The 20,502-nt window shown below is 37.0% G+C and overlaps 1 protein-coding gene across 1 annotated transcript in view; it reads right to left on the bottom strand.

Annotated features, from left to right (window-relative positions):
• Window positions 1-20,502, bottom strand: part of LOC103088729 (histone deacetylase 9-like) — a 208,485-nt gene that overhangs the window by 125,091 nt on the left and 62,892 nt on the right. The window contains exon 5 of the mRNA XM_007455394.1: window positions 20,049-20,167. Coding sequence (XP_007455456.1) covers window positions 20,049-20,167 — 119 coding nt within the window. The remainder of the gene's footprint in view (window positions 1-20,048; window positions 20,168-20,502) is intronic.

The following is a 20,502-nucleotide window of genomic DNA, read 5'->3' as shown; positions in this document are numbered from 1 at the left end:
CTGTGTCTTCATTCCCATCTTACCCCTAGGTTCTTCATGACCTTTTTTGTTTTTTGATTTTGTTTTCTTAGATTCCATATATATGTGTTAGCATACAGTATTTGTTTTTCCCTTTCTGACTTACTTCACTCTGTATGACAGACTCTAAGTCCATCCACCTCACTACAAATAACTCAATTTCGTATTTTTTTATGGCTGAGTAATATTCCATTGTATATATGTGCCACATCTTCTTTATCCATTCATCCGATGATGGACACTTAGGTTGCTTCCATCTCCTGGCTATTGTAAATAGAGCTGCAATGAACATTTTGGTACATGACTCTTTTTGAATTATGGTTTTCTCAGGGTATATGCCCAGTAGTGGGATTGCTGGGTCATATGGTAGTTTTATTTGTAGCTTTTTAAGGAACCTCCATATGGTTCTCTGTAGTGACTGTATCAATTTACATTCCCACCAGCAGTGCAAGAGTGTTCCCTTTTCTCCACATCCTCTCCAGCATTTATTGTTTCTAGATTTTTTGATGATGGCCATTCTGACAGGTGAGAGATGATATCTCATTGTAGTTTTGATTTGCATTTCTCTAATGATTAATGATGTTGAGCATTCTTTCATGTGTTTGTTGGCAATCTGTATATCTTCTTTGCAGAAATGTCAATTTAGGTCTTCCGCTCATTTTTGGATTGGGTTGTTTGTTTTTTTGTTATTGAGTTGCATGAGCTGCTTGTAAATTTTGGAGATTAATCCCTTGTCAGTTGCTTCATTTGCAAATATTTTCTCCCATTCTGAGGGTTGTCTTTTGGTCTTGTTTATGGTTTTCTTTGCTGTGCAAAAGATTTTAAGGTTCATTAGGTCCCATTTGTTTATTTTTGTTTTTATTTCCATTTCTCTAGGAGGTGGGTCAAAAAGGATCTTGCTGTGATTTATGTCATAGAGTGTTCTGCCTATGTTTTCCTCTAAGAGTTTGATAGTTTCTGGCCTTACATTTAGGTCTTTAATCCATTTTGAGCTTATTTTTGTGTATGGTGTTAGGGAGTGATCTAATCTCATACTTTTACATGTACCTGTCCAATTTTCCCAGCACCACTTATTGAAGAGGCTGTCCTTTCTCCACTGTATATTCCTGCCACCTTTATCAAAGATAAGGTGACCATATGTGCATGGGTTTATCTCTGGGCTTTCTATCCTATTCCATTGATCTATCTTTCTGTTTTTGTGCCAGTACCATACTGTCTTGATTACTGTAGCTTTGTAGTATAGTCTGAAGTCAGGCAGCCTGATTCCTCCAGCTCCATTTTTTGTTCTCAAGATTGCTTTGGCTATTCGGGGTCTTTTGTGTTTCCATACAAATTGTGAAATTTTTTGTTCTAGTTCTGTGAAAAATGCCAGTGGTAGTTTGATAGGGATTGCATTGAATCTATAGATTGCTTTGGGAAGTAGAGTCATTTTCACAATGTTGATTCTTCCAATCCAAGAACATGGTATATCTCTCCATCTGTTTGTATCATCTTTAATTTCTTTCATCAGTGTCTTATAATTTTCTGCATACAGGTCTTTTGTCTCCTTAGGTAGGTTTATTCCTAGATATTTTATTCTTTTTGCTGCAATGGTAAATGGGAAAGTTTTCTTCATTTCACTTTCAGATCTTTCATCAATAGTGTATAGGAATGCCAGAGATTTCTGTGCATTAATTTTGTATCCTGCTACTTTACCAAATTCATTGATTACCTCTAGTAGTTTTCTGGTAGCATCTTTGGGATTCTCTATGTATAGTATCATGTCATCTGCAAACAGTGACAGCTTTATTTCTTTTCCGATTTGGAGTCCTTTTATTTGTTTTTCTTCTCTAATTGCTGTGGCTAAAACTTCCAAAACTATATTGATTAAGAGTGGTGAGAGTGGACATCCTTGTCTTGTTCCTGATCTTAGTGGAAATGGTTTCAATTTTTCACTATTGAGGACGATGCTGGCTGTGGGTTTGTCATATATGGCCATTATTATGTTGAGGAAAGTTCCCTCTATGCCCACTTTCTGGAGGGTTTTTATCATAAATGGGTGTTGAATTTTGTCAAAAGCTTTCTCTGCATCTATTGAGATGATCATATGGTTTTTCTCCTTCAATTTGTTAATATGGTGTATCATGTTGATTGATTTGCATATACTGAAGAATCCTTGTATTCCTGGAATAAACCCCACTTGATCATGGTGTATGATCCTTTTAATGTATTGCTGGATTCTCTTTGCTCTTATTTCGTTGAGGATTTTTGCATCTATATTCATCAGTGATATTGGTCTTTAATTTTCTTCTTTTGTAGTATCTTTGTCTGGTTTTGGTATCGGGGTGATGGTGGCCTCGTAGAATGGGTTTGGGAGTGTTCCTCCCTCTGCTATATTATGGAAGAGTTTGAGAAGGATGAGTGTTAGCTCTTCTCTAAATGTTTGATAGAATTCACCTGTGAAGCCATCTGGTCCTGGACCTTTGTTTGCTGGAAGATTTTTCATCACAGTTTCAATTTCAGTGCTTGTGAATGGCCTGTTCATATTTTCTGTTTCAACCTGGTTCAGTCTTAGAAGGTTAGATCTTTCTAAGAATTTATCCATTTCTTACAGTTTGTGCATTTTATTGGCACAGAATTGCTTGTAGTAGTCTCTTAGGATGCTTTGTATTTCTGCGGTGTCTGTTGTAACTTCTCCTTTTTCATTTCTAATTTTACTGATTCGACTCCTCTCCCTCATTTTCTTGATGAATCTGGCTAATGATTTATCAATTTTGTTGATCTTCTCAAAGAACCTCCTTTTAGTTTTATTGATCTTTGCTATTGTTTTCTTTGTTTCTATTGCATTTATTTCTGCTCTGATCTTTACGATTTCTTTCCTCTGGTAACTTTGGGTTTTGTTTCTTCTTCTTTCTCTAGTTCCTTTATCTGTAAGGTTAGATTGTTTATTTGAGATTCTTCTTGCTTCTTCAGGTAGGCTTGTATTGCTATAAACTTCCCTCTTAAAACTACTTTTGCTGCATCCCATAGGTTTTGGATTGTCGGGTTTTCATTGTCATTTGTCTCTAGGTATGTTTCGATTTCCTGTTTGATTTTTTCAGTGACCTCTTGGTTATTTAATAATGTATTGTTTAGCCTCCATGTGTTTGTATTTTTTACATTTTTTCCCCCTGTAATTGACTTCTAATCTCATAGCATTGTAGTCAGAAAAGATGCGTGATATGGTTTCAATTTTCTTAAATTTACTGAGGCTTGATTTGTGACCCAAGATGTGATCTATCCTGGAGAATGTTCTGTGCACACTTGAAAAGACAGTGTAATCTGCTGTTTTTGTCTGGAATGTCCTATAAATATGAATTAAACCTATCTGGTCTATTGGGTCATTTAAAGCTTGTGTGTCCTTATTAATTTTCTGTTTGGATGATCTGTCCGTTGGTGTAAGTGAGGTGCTAAGGTCCCCCACTATTATTGTATTACTGTCAATTTCCTGTTTTATACCTGGTAGCAGTTGCCTTAGGTATTGAGGGGCTCCTATGTTGGGTGCATATATATTTATAATTGTTTTATCTTCTTCTTGGATTGATTCCTTGATCATTATGTAGTGTCCTTCCTGGTCTCTTGTAACATTCTTTATTTTAAAGTCTATTTTATCTGATATGAGTATTGCTACTCCAGCTCTCTTTTGATTTCCATTTGCATGGAATACCTTTTTCCATCCCCTCACTTTCAGTCTGGATGTGTCCCTAGGTCTGAAGTGGGTCTCTTCAGACCTATATATGGGTCTTGTTTTTGTATCCATTCAGCAAGCCTGTGTCTTCTTGTTGCAGCAGTTAATTCAGTCACGTTTAAGGTAATTATCGATATGTATGTGCCTGTGGCCATTTTGTTAATTGTTTTGGGTTTGTTTTTGTAGGTCCTTTTCTTCTCTAGTGTTTCCCACTTAGAAAAGTTCCTTTAGCATTTGTTGTAGAGCTGGTTTGGTGGTGCTGAATTCTCTTAGCTTTTGCTTGTCTGTAAAGCTTTTGATTTCTCCATCCAATCTGAATGAGATTCTTGTAGGGTAGAGTAATCTTGGTTGTAGGTTCTTCCCTTTCTTCACTTTAAGTCTATCATGCCACTCCCTTCTGGCTTGTAGAGTTTCTGCTGAGAAATCAGCTGTTAATCTTACGGGAGTTCCCTTGTATGTTATTTGTTATTTTTCCCTTGCTGCTTTCAATAATTTTTCTTTGTCTTTAATTTTTGCCAATTTGATTACTATGTGTCTCGGCGTGTTTCTCCTTGGATTTATCCTGTATGGAACTCTCTGTGCTTCCTGGACTTGGGTGGCTATTTCCTTTCCCATATTAGGGAAGTTTTCAACTATAATCTCTTCACATATTTTCTCTGGTCCTTTCTCTCTCTCTTCTCCTTCTGGGACCCCAGAATAATGAGATGTTGGTGTGTTTAATATTTTTCCAGAGATCTCTTAGGCTGTCTTCATTTCTTTTCATTCTTTTTTCTTTATTCTGTTCTGCAGCAGTGAATTCCACCGTTTTGTCTTCCAGGTCACTTCTCCGTTCTTCTGCCTCAGTTATTCAGCTATTGATTCCTTCTAGTGCAGTTTTCATTTCAGTTATTGTATTTTTCATCTGTTTGTTTGTTCTTTAATTCTTCTAGGTCTTTGTTAAACATTTCTTGCATCTTCTCAATCTCTTCCTCCATTGTTTTTCCGAGGTCCTCAATCATCTTCACTATCATTATTCTGAATTCTTTTTCTGGAAGGTTGCCTATCTCCACTTCATTTAATTATTTTTCTGGGGTTTTATCTTGTTCCTTCATCTGGTACATAGCCCTCTGTCTTTTCATCTTGTCTATCTTTCTGTGAATGTGGTTTTCGTTCCACACGCTGCAGGACTGTAGTTCTTCTTGCTTCTGCTGCCTGCCCTCTGGTGGATGAGTCTATCTAAGAGGGTTGTGCAAGTTTCCTGATGGGAGGGACTGGTGGTGGATAGAGCTGGCTGTTGCTCTGGTGCGCAGAGCTCACTAAAACTTTAGCCTGCTTGTCTGCTGATGGCTGGGGCTGTGTTCCCTCCCTGTTGGTTTTTGGCCTGAGGTGACCCAACACTGGAGCCTACCCGGGCTCTTTAGTGGGTCTAATGGCGGATTCTGGGAGGGCTCACGCCAAGGAGTACTTCCCAGAACTTCTGCTGCCAGTGTTCTTATCCTCACAGTGAGCCATGGCTGCCACCACCGCCCCCCCTGCAGGAGACCCTGAAACACTAGCAGGTAGGTCTGATTCAGTCTCCTATGGGGTCACTGCTCCTTCCCCTGGGTCCTGATGCACACACTACTTTGTGTGTGCCCTCCAAGAGTTGAGTCTCTGTTTCCCCCAGTCCTGTAGAAGTCCTGCAATCAATTCCCACTAGCCTTCAAAGTCTGATTCTCTAGGAATTCCTCCTCCCGTTGCCAGACCCCCAGGTTTGGAAGCCTGACGTGGGGCTCAGTACCTTCACTCCAGTGGGTGGACTTCTGTGGTATAAGTGTTCTCCAGTTTGTGAGTCACCCACCCAGCAGTTATGGGATTTGATTTTATTGTGATTGCGCCACTCCTACTGTCTCACTGTGGCTTCTCCTTTGTCTTTCGATGTGGGGTATCTTTTTTGCTGAGTTCCAGCATCTTCCTGTAGATGATTTGTTCAGCAGTTAGCTGTGATTCTGGTGCTTTTGCAAGAGGGAGTGAGAGCACATCCTTCTACTCCACCACCTTGAACCAATCTCCAGTTTTTTATTTTTGGCTACGTTGGGTCTTCATAGCTGTGCATGGGCTTCCTCTAGTTGGGGCCAGCGGGGGCTACTCTTCCTTGCTGTGCGCAGGCTTCTCATTGTGGTGGCTTCTCTTGTTGTGGAGCATGGGCTGTAGGCACGCGGGCTTAAGTAGTTGCTGCACGCGGGCTCTGGATTGCAGGCTCAGTAGTTGTGGCGCACTGGCTTAGTTACTCCGCGGCATGTGGTATCTTCCTGGACCAGGGCTCAAACCCGTGTCCCCTGCATTGGCAGCGGATTCTTAACCACTGTGCCACCAGGGAAGTCCCTTCCCTCAGTTTTATTCCATATTTTTATCTTAAGCAACATGAAGAGTCTTTTTTTTGCACAGAAAAATCTTTTAGGTGTTTATGGAAATTCTTGCTAAATGAAGAAGTTTGCTGTTTGTCCCAGATATCATTAGCCTGTACTACCTATATGAACTTGTCTAGCTAGACTGACTCCTTGTTATGTAGGTGTCTGGGAGATTTGTTCCACCAACAGATGTGATCCCCCAAAATCTACAGACTCATGCATTTTGTTAACAATTGCTAATTATTTGTTTTCATCTGTAAATTAGTTTGAAGTATTTAAAAGCCATATAGTTATATTTTGTTATCAAGACACAGATCCAGAATTGTTCAGTTCCAACAAGTGTAGTGTTCTATGAATGTATGAAACTTGTAATCCAAAGTACTTTCAAGGCACATGAAACTTTGAACAGTATATAATTCTGGCTAAGATCTGTTGAGGGCCTACTAAATGTTAGTTTTTAGGGTGAAAATGGGCTGTTTTTATTTAATCTTCACAAACCTATGAAATAGTCCCATTTGCAGAAGAGAAAATTGAGTGTCACTAAGGTAAAATAAGCTACCCAACGTCACACAATTAGAAAAGTGTCAGAACCAAGTGTTGATCCTAGAAAGGTACACTTCAGAGCCTGCTTTTTTGAACCACTATCTCATGCTGCCTGCTAGTCTGGTTATTGTTTCTTTTCTTTCTTTTTTTAATAGCAACAAACATGGTTCAACTTGGATGCTTATGAAAGTATCTTGAATATACACCCATTTACCGAACTTTTCAAGTAAAAGAAAAAAATAGATTGACTTTGCAGAATTTAAATACATTTTTAAATGAGGTCATTTGATTTTTTTAAGAGAAAAAGCATCCAATAAATGAAAGTCAATAAATATCTTTTGAGTCTGGACAGTGAGTGAGGAGATGTTTTAGGCCTGGGGATAAATAGTTAACAATACAAAATAGCCTCAAATTGCATAGTTTGGCAAATAGCAATTAGGGCAAGCAGTAGAGGATGATGGAGGGGGGGGGGCGGGGGGGACACGTGGTTAGGGAAGAACTCTCTGAGAGGATAATATCTGAGCTGAGAAAACAGCCAGGGAACACTAAAGGAGCGAGGGTTTCAGACAAAAGGAATATCCTATGCACAGACCTGACAGGAGTCTGGCCAGTTTGAGAGATGGAAAGATTTGCAAGTCTAGAGCATAATGAACAAAGAGGAGGACCAAGAAGAATAGGGTCACGTAGAGAGAGGAAAGAGGTCATGTATGGTAGGAAGTGCAAATTATATTGTAGTTTCAGGAAAAGAATATTAAGCATAGGGATGACCTGTAATAGATGGTCAATGATTTGGTAAAATAATTTCTGAAGCAGACAGCTCCTCCAGTTACAGACACATTCTATCAAGGCAGAGAAAAGAGGAAAACAGTAGGGAATGAAGACCTTATCTATACATTTATATCATTATATATGACTCCATCTAAGTCATTCCTGAATAAAGGCTGAACATTAGAGAAATATGCAGTAGTTGAAGCAGAGATTTACAAACTGATGTTCCTAACCCTAGGCATTTCTCTTTTGCTTCCAACGTGAAAATAAACATGAAATTATTTTATGCAGGTGACTCATTTAGATTGAAAAACTCTACACATTAAAAATCTGAAGAAATGATAGGAAGAGATAAATAAGAGCTAACAATCTGGTTAGATCCATACAATTTCTTATGGAACAAGCTGGTACTAAGATTTAGAGGTAGGTTGGGGATGGGATGAAGAAACTTCTTTAAAATAAGTATGGCATTTTAAAAACAACTTGGAAGAAAAGTCTCTATATATCTCATCATCTATCTATCATCATCATCTCTATCTCATCACATTTCATATTGTTTGATTGAAAATACATCAAATTATGGGGGCTTCCCTGGTGGCAAAGTGGTTAAGAATCCACCTGCCAATACAGGACACATGCATTTGAGCCCTGGTCTGGGAAGATCCCACATGCCGTGGAGCAACTAAGCCCGTGTGCCACAACTCCTGTGCTCTAGAACCCACGAGCCACAATTACGGAACCCGCGCACCACAACTACTGAAGCCTGCACACCTAGAGCCCGTGCTCTGCAACAAAAGAAGACACCGCAATGAGAAGCCCGTGCACTGCAAGGAAGAGCAGCCCCCACTTGCCGCAAGTATAGAAAGCCCACGCACAGGAACAAAGACCGAAAGCAGCCAAAAATAAATAAATAAAATAAATAAATTTATTTTTTAAAAAAAGAAAGAAAATACATCAAATTCTGAGATCAGGAGAAAGCTTTTTTTTTTCAACCACTTCTTTTTTATTGAAATATAGTTGACATACAACGTTATGTTAATGTCAGGTGTACTACATAATGATATGACATTTGCATACATTACAAAATGACCACCATGATAAATCTAGTAACCATCTATCCCCATACAAAGTTAGTAAAATATAATTAATATTTCTTATGATTACATAAGAATCATAAGATTCTTACATTCTGTGTATTACATCTCCATGACTTATTTATTATAGAACTGGAGGCTTGTACCTCTTAATCCCCTTCACTGTTTCACCCACATTCCCATCCCCTTCCTTCTGGCAACCACTTCTTTGTTCTCTGTATCTATGACTCTGTTTTCATTTTGTTTTGTTTTTTTAGATTCCATATATAAGTGAGATCATATAGTATTTGTTTTTCTCTATCTGACTTCTTTCACTTAGCATAACACCCTCTAGGTCCGTCTACATTGTTGCAAATGGAAAAATTATTGATACTTTTTTTATGACTAAAATATTTCATTATACATATACCCCACATTTTCTTTATCCACTTGTCTATCATTGAACGCTTGGGCTGCTTCCATATCTTTGCTATTGTAAATAATGCTGCAATGAACATTGAATGCATATATCTTTACGAATTAATGTTTTTGTTTTTTGCAGGTAAATACAATACATAGAAGTGAAATCGCTAGGTCACACGGCAGTTCTATTGTTAATTTTTTGAGGAACCTCCACACAGTTTTCCATAGTGGCTGCACCAGTTGACAATCCCACCAACAATGTTTGAAAGTTCCCTTTTCTCCACATCCTCACCAACACTTGTTATTTGTTTAGGAGAATGCTGATTTCTAAAGTACTCTTTCTACCAAGGGACCTGGTAGAGTTCATTGTACTCTACTGAGTAACAATTATGTTATTTAGGTGAAGAGATAAGGGGAAGTCCATGGAAGTGACTGAGGGAAATACTGGGCAGAGGAGGCTCATTAACTGTAATGCTCCAGAATCATAAGAATTTGTGTTAAGACAGTTGCCACAATTCCTGGTGACTTATCTGTGGCCATGAGCCCCAGTGTCACCTGGGACAAGTCTGGAGGTTCTGTTGAAAAAGATTTAGGGAGAAAAGAGATATGTGGGACTCCAGCCATCTCCCTATAAAAAGCAACAATAGCTACCTATTTCAGATGTTTTAAAATATCTTTAAATATTTAAATATGTTAAACATTTTAAAATAACTGAATATTTAGAATATATTTTCATCTAAGAATGCAAAGTTGTTTTGCCTTAGAATTCTGAACCCAGCTTACTTGTATGAAAACAACAATATCCCCAAATTTAATGGGTACAATATCACTGATATCTTCTCATATTTACAGTATCATATATTACAAAGCATCTTTTCAAGTTCATTACCTCATTTGATTCTCATAATAGCCCCATGCTTAGCCAAAACAAATATAATTTGTACTATTTCTGTTTGAGAGACAAGAATATTAAGTCACAGAAAAGTGAGTTGGTTGCCAATTAGACCCAAAATACAGATCAACTAATTCCAAGTCCTGTGCCCTTTCTTTATATAACTAGCCCCATGGTTCTCAAAGTGTGATCCCTAGACCAGGAGTATCAGCACTCACCTGGGAACTTGTAGGAAATGCAAATTGCAGGTCCTACTCCAGACATAATGAATCAGAAATTCTAACAGTGGGGCCCAGCACACCTAACAAGTCCCCCAGGTGACGCTGATGCCTGCTAGTTCGGAAACCGTGGCACTAGATGGTAGTGATTCTCCAGCCCATGAGAGCAGTGTGAGGAAAACTTCCTGTAAGAGGAAAGTACACATTCATTCCCCATAATTTCCATGATAACTTCATCAGCCTCACATGTGCTAGTAGATGATTATCAGTCATGTAGCTGTGGCCCAGACCCTTATACTACTGGCTCCGACCTATGATATTACTTAATAAATCGTTTGACTACCTGACTCTTCATTGTACTGATTTGATTTGTAAAATCAGTTGGAAACCAGTTTTACTTAGCCTGATCATCACGATAAAGGGTCAGAGCCTACGGTCATATAGATTTCAGGCCAAGGAAAAACAATTTTCTGTCTGAATTAAAAGCAAACCCATTAAGAGAATCCACTACCTGAAATTTCTCCTTGATAATACTTTTGGTTGTTTTATATTATATTATTATTTTAATTTTTACTTTCTCAAGACTCTATTCAATCATTGGAAGTCTGTAAAGGAAATATAAAATGGAAATCTAAGCTGTAATTTTAGTGTGGCCTTTGGCTGGGATTTTTAAAACAACATCTCAAAAAGTAAAATACTACATATTTCATTTAATCTAAGGTGTCATCAGTTACAGCACAAAATAATTGTGACCATGTTTTTACAAACCACTATGTAAATTAAAAAAAAAAAACCATTGCCCACCCAACAATTAAATGCCATCAAATGTAAGAGGTATTCCGATTCAGACATGTTAAAGTATGAAAAAGTATCAATGAAATATAGCATGTATTTTACTGTACAGTTGCAGCTGTCATCCTCCTTCAGGATGTATGTATTTTATTTTCAAAAGCAATGTTGACCTGGCCCCAGTTATGGTACAGTTACAGTAATTTTGCTCTTCAAAGTTAAGCAGTAGTCATCGTAGCCTAAGGATTGTTTCATGACATCAGTAACTAAGCACTGCAGATGGAAAATATTCTTCTATAATTTGGTATCTGAGCTGTCACGTGGTATAAGGAAACAGGCAATTGAGTGAGAAAATGAAGGCAGGGTAACAGTAAAACATGGAGCTTTCACTGAATAAATCTTTTGCTTGTCATTTAAAAATAAAATCATTCCCAAATCTAAGATATGTAATTTTTTATATGCTGACATTTTCCCTTCTTAATTAACTATGCTGCTTCTTTATACTGACTGTTAGTTACATATAAGGAAGCCATGTTGCATAAGAGATTTCTGAATATAAATGTCCTGTAAATCCACTTCCCCCTGTCTTTGCAGGGGGCAATGTACTTGCTTAAGAGCACAACAAAGAGATGTACTGGTATGCAGAAATTTAGAGCCAAAGACAAAATGAGTCCCTAACTAGTGCTTGCACAGAAAGCTTCATGAAAAACAGTGCACACGGTCTGCAAAATGGTAAGCTCCCATATGTTAAAAGAGCTCTGGTTACTATTTTGACTTGGAGAATTTTATTTAAATAAGAACATTTTTGTTGTGAAAATTTCCTTTTATTTTTTCTGTATTTTCTCAATTTAGAATAAGCTTCTACAGTAATTAAAAACTCTACTTATTTATCTGGGATATTTTTAATAACCCATTGAGCCAAGTGGAAAATATGCTGAGCTGGAAGTCAAAAGACATGAGATCAAGGTGTGGTTTTGTTATTCCTCAGCTCTGTGAGCAAGTCACTTAATTTTTCTGTCACTTTTTTTTTAATTTGGAAGTTATGTGACTGTTAAATCCATGATCGCAGGGTATAAAACAAAAGAGTGCTTCATATATATTATCTCATTTAATCATAAAAATGAAATGAGAAAATGCAGGGAAGTATTGTGTACAGTGCCTAGCACAGAGTAAACACTCAACGATTTCCAGTAGGTATTATTACTGTACCATCAATAAAAACAACACTGCCAGAACAAAATTAATGTTCCCTTTCCAGGTAAGAAAACAATATTCAAGACGTTGAAATGACATTCCTGTGGTCTTCCTAAGGGCCCAGGCCAGGATTATGACTTGTCTACTGGATGACCAGCCTGTGCTTTCAACCTCAGAGCCATGGTGCCCTCCACAGTCATTCATAGCATAGCCAGTCACATGGGCTTTGAGTAGCCCATCTTTTCGATTTAAATTTAATTCCCAAAGTACTGCTTAAAAACACCTTAAAATTATAATATTTTATCTATCACATGATTTCTAGCCCATTAAAGTTTGGATGAGACTTGAAGAATTTTAGTACCCAATAGCCTCTCTGCCAATTTTAACTTGAAAGGAAGGGGTGTATATACAAAGTGTAAAATGGTAAAGAGAAGAGGAAAGAGCAGATTTGGTGGGTGTATGTGGTTGTGAGACAAGGGACATGAACTGCAGTTTGAGGAATAGTTATGGAAGGTAAAAGGCATTCCTTCCTTCTTCAGCTGCCTCCCTCCATGTTTGTAAGTGCTTCACACTGAAAAAGAGACAGAAGCCCAAACTGACTAGAAAAGTCAGGTAAGGTAACATCCAGGCAACAGGAGACTTGTGAAGGGATGTTCACTTCCACACTATTCACAATAGTGAGAACCTGGAAACAACGTAAAGGTCCACTGATAGGAGGATAGATAACATACACTATGGTGTCTGTCCATAATGGCCCAGTACAGAGAAATTAAAAGGATACATAAACATTCATGAGCATATGTCAAAACAAAGATATTAAAAGTGAAAAAAAGCAACTTCCTTAAACTATATGTACAGAATAACGTAAATACTTACCTTTTGCTATATATGGTAAATTAAAAACCATACTCACTAAAATAATATTGTATAGTGTGTGTTTGCGTGCGAGTGTGTGTGTGTGTGTATGTACTGGAAAGTACACAAATTATGACAGTGGTTATGAGGGGAATGGGAATAAGACTTAGAGACAGTGATTCAGTGATTAAAGGGAAGTCCTCACTCATCTGCAATTTTTATTTCTTTTATAAACAAAAGATTTGGAGTAAACATAATAAAAATATTTAGCTGCTGCCAATTCTGAATAGTGGAAGTAATAAAGTTGTTATATAATTCTCTGTATTATACATCTTTTAAATCGCCCCAAATAAAAAATATTTAGAATGGATACATGATTTTAGACAAAATTTCTGATTTCCCAAATTACACTAGTTTATTCTCTCTAAAATGATGACATATCAATATGCAAATCCTTGATATGATGTTTATAATGTCGGTGTGATTTCCAGTTATGAGACATGAAGATTAGCTTGCCCTGCAACACATATCTGAAGTTTGTTTTACAGATAAGAAATCTTTGGAAAAACTGAACACTCACTTTTTTATTGTCTACTTCAAAGTTCAGTAATATATAACAAAATAATTATGCCAGGCATAATGGGAGAAGCAAATCAGCAAGTAGAAAGAGACAAACTATTCTCTCCTTCAAGGTAAAGATCGTGGGTGTGTATGTGCATGAGTGTGAGTGTGTATTTGAAGTGAAGCCTATGGACCCCTTCTCAGAATGTTTTAAAATGTATACAATAAAGTACACAGAAAACAAAATAAACTACTATAGAAAGGAGCTACCAAAATATGGAGGAAAGCCATGGTGTAATACATCTAAATCTATATTACTGCAACAAAGAACTAATTGAGCAGCCAGTCTGACATATATCATCACTTCAAAGTAATGGTGAGAATAACTGATCATCAGAAATATCTACACAACAGTAAAGTGATATGAAAATAGCTGCCATTTCTATTGGTGACAAGGCTTACCTATTTTACTGATATAGCTATGGTTTGTTGCCTATATTTATAATGGGAGAAAATACATTCCTAAATTCATACAGCTAATAAGGGGCAGGATTAGTAAAAATAATGTAATTTTTTCCCATCCAAGTTCATGAGCCCCATGAATTCTATCCATGGATTCCCAGGAGGCCTGCAGACTCAAATTTAAGAACATCTGAGACAGAAATATGCCCACCATCCATTCATCTACCTCTACTTTCAAACTATTGCTTAAATTTGCATCAGTTGGAAAATTAGATTATCAAGTATGCTAGTTATATATGTAAAGAATTAAGCAGAATCTCAGTAAGGGCAAGAAGGTACATCTATACATTTATAAGTGGACCTTCTGCATCAATTTTTGCATTTCAGAAGTTCTTCTGTTTGTTTTCTGATTCTTAACTGTGTTTCAGATAGTTCAGTTGCTAAAAATGCACCACTGGATAATTTCTTCTGCATCAGCATATTAATAATGTCAAGATCCAAGCACACCTCAATATACCAAGACAAACTGCAGAGTTTTTAGGCAGACAGTGCCTGAGTTATCCTCACTACAAAATAATGATGTCTCATTTTTTAAAAAAGCATTGTAATTTATTCCAATTGCCCCCAGACTAATTACAATGTGAGAATGCATGTGGATATGAAAATGTGAAACAAAGGTACTTCTCCTAACGTGACTTTTAACTGAATGGACATATGCTTTTTATTCACCTAGAATCCTGAAGAGCTTCCTAGGACCATTCTGACCATTTTGTTCAAATAAGAGTATAAAATTCTTCTTACATTTGCATTGTGTATTTTGTGTTCAAAGACATCATCTAAAATCTCAGACTTCTGCTGAATGTTTAGAATTGTTGAAATGATATCCACAATAAAATTCAAAACTATTACCTCACAATGCTTAATCATTTATTCCTTATGTTATAGGTATAATTATTATTTCCCTACTCTCCTACTTTTTTTTTTTTGGCTGATTAAGAAACTAACTTGATTACAAAATTAATTAGGAACAAAGTTGAGATTTAAACATAGATCTTCCGACCCCCCCAAACGAGCTCTTCTGCACTCTCCCATATTTTTTCACACTTATTTCAGGTATATTATTTAAAGGAGTCACTCTCCCCCTGTCCTATTTTTCTGAGGAGAGATGAAATGAGTTTTCTCACCATCTAGATTCTAGCAGTTTTTAATACTCAGTGCTTCTGCCCAAGGCCCATTATTAAGGAAATCATTACTTCCCATTTAATATTTACATTATTTTCAATAATATTTCTATTAAAGGAAATATTGAATAAATGACCATTGTCAGAAACACAGGTTTGTGTTCATTATAATATTATAGAAGTTATGAATATGTAGTCTAAGACCTGGAAATAAGTAGCAGTGATAGAGGGATAGCAATACCAAAACTAAAAATAATCATGAACTCCCAATTCAAGTAGCATCAAATATACTGGAAGAAAGGGTCTGACTTAGCTAAGAAATCATGGGTTCATTTTACCTTTACTCATTAAAAAAAATAATAAAGTTACTTAGACTATGTGCCAGGTGCTGGTCCAGCTTCTGAGGACACAGCACAGAAGTATATAACAGAGGTTAATCTGATGGTAGATGGATGGGAGGATACTTTGAATAATCAACCAGCATGATATCCCTCCAATTTCCACCCTAATATAAAAGAACAGAAGCAGTTCAAGTTTAAGGTTCATCTTTCATGAAGTGACATTTGGTAGGTGTCTTCCAGACACTTCTTTTCTCCACACCTGTTTGCTGTGGCCTGAAATTCTATTATGAGAAGACAAAGCATTGTTGCCACAATTTCAGAAAAATAATAAAAGATTCAACTGCCAAACAGAACTAACACACTAGCTGGAATGTACTCATTTTAAAAAGTATAATCAGGTAATAAAACACAGTGAATATGATCAAGTCCTTTACAGGTTTTGATAATGGGGAGAAAATTAGAGACCTCAGACAGCCATGGACATTTTAAGGTAAAAGCAGAATCATTAGTGAGGGAAGAACAAGTAAAAATGAAAATCTACTTATAGTTCTGGCTCAGTCTGCCTTCAAATCTATGGACAAATAAAATGTGTAGGCAGAGGACATTGTGAACCAGACCCTCCTGAATACGCATAAGAGAAGCACATCCATCATTAGCAGATGAAATAGATCAGCATAGCCTCATACGTTTAACGAACTCGTTTCCTGGCACTTATTTGTTGACTGGCTTAGCACTCAACTTCTTAGAGACTTATTTCTGGAGAATTAACCAATGAAGCAATTTTTGTCCTTCCCTAAGATTAACTCACAGCTAAGTACCAATTCATTTAGACAGGTATCTGCCCCACAATAGTGTATCTCCCTGACAGACATTCCACAAGGGAAAAAGGAATGAGAGGGTCACTAAAAAGGATAAAACATTCTATCAAGGAGAAGATGGTAATTCAAAACTCTAAGACATGTTATTTGATTTTTTCCCCAACTATCATCTATTCTTTGTTTGTCAAAATAACACTTGTGTATTGGCTGAGGGAAGTGGTTTCTATCTCAAGGACTATAAAACTACTCTCTGATTATAAAAAGAGCATGTGTTTGTTTTTTTTCATCACACATGGCTATCATCTCACAATGATTTTTGCATTATTCCAAAGAAAGGAAAGCTCTTACTCACAGATGAAAAGCAATTTGCACATATGAGTTCACTACCTGAAGCCGTGGAAAACAGAAAATATACAGATGTATTGAAAAGAAAGAAAAAATATGTTTTGTTGTAAAATGAATTTGAACTAAAGAAACTTTTTCTTTTAATGGTGACAACACTGTTAAGCCAGGGGGTGCTGCAATATGGTGAATCAATTTTACTCAATTTTACTGTTTGAACATGGCACTTAGTTGTTATGCCAAACTTCTTAAACTGTAACCTGAGGACAATAAGGTCCAAACAAGAGTATTTAAAAAGATAAGCTGATAACTTTAAGGTAAAGTTTGATGTAAGGTTTAGGGTAGGACACAAAGATACTCATTCCATTCAGCTTGGGCCTTAATCCTGGTGGTTAATTGAAAGAACAGCATAGATTTCAAATAACTAATTCAGCTAATTTGTTTAAAACTTCAGCACAAACAAATCTGAATATTTGTATTCTACTCTCATAGCAAAGAACATTCAATATGTGAAGAGATGAGAAGAGAAAAGAGGAAGAAAAATACTACTAGCCAAGAATCAACTTTAATTTTAAATTACCTCTATATGTGAGCTGAGACTTTTGTCAAAGTATCAACCAATACTTAAAATAAAAAATCAGGGAATTAATTAGATGTTTAAAAACAAAAACACTTTCATTTTGACTTATCTTTTCCTTTCAGAACTATCAAACAGAAGTTTTTTAGAGGATTTATTCAATGTGCTAAGACAAAATTTTGGCATCTCTGACAAGACAGTATCCTCCAAACTACTCTCTAAAATCCTTAAACATTCTACTTCGGGCAAGGGTGGGTTTTGCAGGAATGGGAAAGAAATGTGTTTCCTTCATTTCTACCTGCTTTTTACTTGAGGTTTTAGCCCATTTCTAGCCTCATTTTGGGACTCCCCTCAAATGGAGAATGACTTCTGGCATGGGACAGTGAAGGACCAATATTAATTGTCTGTCCAGACCAAAGCAATATAAATGCATTTGACAGGTGGTTAGAAAGGAAAAAAAAGAGACCCAGGTGTGCGCTATTTGGGGAATAACTATACAGTGGTCCAGTAATCCTAACCTCTACCCAGTTAGGATGGCAGCATCTCTAGAAAATATAGCTGGCAAACTGAGACCTGCATGAGATGATCTATACAAAAAGTTGCTCATATATGATGTCCTGCTGTTTTTCATTTAAGTAGCATGGAACTAGTCGGTGTCTGTCACAGACTGCTTGTGGTTAAGGGTCTTGGGCACCAAAATGGCCTCTGTAGTGTGCACACAAGTTCTCTATTCTCATGCATTTTTTTTTTTTTTTTTTTTGCGGTACGCGGGCCTCTCACTGCTGTGGCCTCTCCCGTTGTAAAGCACAGGCTCCGGACGCGCAGGCTCAGCAGCCACGGCTCACAGGCCCAGCCGCTCCACGGCATGTGGGATCTTCCCAGACCAGGGCACGAACCCGCGTCCCCTGCATCGGCAGGTGGACTCTCAACCACTGTGCCACCAGGGAAGCCCCTATTCTCATGCATTTTATGAAACGTTTTTCTTTGCGGAAAACATCCAGTAAAAGCTTATGCAATTTCATCTAACTACAAATTCAGGATAAGCACTTGGGTTTTAACCCCAAGTATTTCAGAGGGTAAAATAAATTCATTTTCTCATCTACGAAATACGTGAACTGTATTAGATAGCCTTTACCACAGCCTCTTTAGGTTCTAAGATTGCCTCTCCTCATTGTGTATCTTTTCCTTATTAAACTGCATATACTCAACAAAGGGTCAATTTTTAAAATTTGTATCTGTGTTTTTCTTAGGAAACAAGTCAGCTAGTTAGGAAGCAATGTTCTGTTGAATAGAAAAGACAAAGAAGAGAAAAAATAGATGGGGGGAACTGGAGAAATTATAGATAAACTTATCCTGGGATAGAAAACAATGAAGAGCATCCCCCCAAATTATAAAGGAAACACAACATAAAGAAGGTCTTGGTGCATTGTATTAAAGCTAACAAGAGGTAGAAACTTCCAAGATGACATTTGAGATTTGAGTTTGAATTTGACTTGGCAAAACATGAACAAATAAACAAGCAAACAAAAAGATTAGTTCCTTCCAGCTAGTTCAGATTTGTTACAACTTTTCCCCTTGGCAGGGAGAAAGACCCAAATATAGACATTCCTCCCTCTGAGGGAGATTCTTGGATTTAATGGCAAAGGACACCTTTTCTAGATTTCCATCTTTGCTCCATGTGTTTTCTATTGTTTGGGTTTTTCTCAATTTAGGGTACAAGCATTTTTTTCCCCTTTAGAGTTAACTATTCACCAGTCTTGACCCAAATGAGGTTTATCTGCAGTGAAAAGACTGACTTCCATGTGAGGGGGATTCCACAAAGAAAAAGAATAATAAAGATATGTGATGTGAACAAACACCTCTCTATTGAATTTTACCAAAACTGTGAATTATGCTTTGTTTGTGTTTGTAGAGCTGCCTCTTTCAATATATTTTCAATAGACAACAAGGCACCAAGAACGCTGAGTAAATAACAGATGTTAAAAATAGCTACTACCTAACAACGTTACTGGAAGAATTAAAGTGCAGAAAACTCTGTCACATGTAAAGCCAATTTAAAACAAAGGCTGGCATAATACTGATTCTTTGGTTCTTTTCCAATTAATAAAACACATTAGCTCCAAACACATCTCTCTCGCTTAAAACTATTTGGGTTGTTTTCAGTTTGTTTCTTTTCAACCCCCACTAAAATACACAATAGTGGATACTATTCTTGGTGTAATTTTGCTTTTTCCTTCATCTTTTTTTAAAAATATATATCCAGAGTGCCAGCATACATCTGCATGTGTGGACTACACATATGCCTTGTTTTCATACTTGGAGAGCATGGAAATTCTTCTTAAAGACTCTTTATACCAGATTCCATTAGGTCATGTTATTCAAATACAATATGACACAAAATTCATTTGTTCATTTGGTGTCTAGCTGCTAAGGGATACAGCCAAAAAGTTAACCTTTGCAGAACAACAGAATACCAGTAGAGATCCTGATCGTTGCCCATAGGCATGTACAGAACCTCTGAGCAAGGGGAACTACACTTTTGTATTAAAACCTAGAAGAGCACAGCATTATTGGGAAACAGCTATTTCTACCCCATATACAATGAAATAAATGCAGTGACTTCCATTCTACTTGCAAAAGCCCAGTAGCTTTTCTAGACCTCTAAAGTCATTTAACATATTTTAAACAGAAGCCCTATCACTTCTGCCTTTAAATAGCAAAACACAACTCCTGAGAAACCAAAGGTTCTGAAATGTCCCTTCAAGCCCACCAAAGGCAGTGATTTAACTTTGCTTTCCTTAAAGGCCAATTTCTACAGAGGAATGAATCTGACAAAGCAGTAAACACCATCTAAAATCATTTTTGAAAGTCTCACCTAAGTTACTATTCACATGTAAAAAATGCTGTCTATTACTTACATTTTGCTGTCACTTTGTAGCCCCCCAGAGGAGGGGCGTGGCCTTCTAATGCATCAAATCCAGCAGAAACCAGGACCATGTCTGGATCAAACTCTTTGGCCACAGGCTTCACTATAGTCCTGCACGGTAAAAAGGCAACCAGTTACCCATGGGAATGGCAAATACCTTTAAAAATTGTGCAGTGAAAATGACTTGGTACAACCTCAGAAACATCCCAAGAAAAAAGAAAAGGGGAAAAGCAAACACTATTTGAATGGACCAAAAACTTATCATTTTCTTAATACTGAATCACTGTTATTTTAGCATCCCAATTCAGTCTTTTTTTCTCCAAATTAAAAAAAAATGCTTTGCAGGTACATTCTAAAGCCCATCATATTACATGAACATCTGTGGCTGTTTTATCCCACTGCCTATAAAAAACTGCTTCTTCCAAGGGAGTGACTAATGTTTTACA

This window comes from Lipotes vexillifer, unplaced genomic scaffold, assembly GCF_000442215.2.
Source record: "Lipotes vexillifer unplaced genomic scaffold, Lipotes_vexillifer_v1.1 scaffold1314, whole genome shotgun sequence".
Lineage (NCBI taxonomy): Eukaryota > Metazoa > Chordata > Mammalia > Artiodactyla > Lipotidae > Lipotes > Lipotes vexillifer.
Note: the sequence above shows the minus strand (reverse complement) of the source record. Positions and strands in the feature narration are given on the sequence as shown.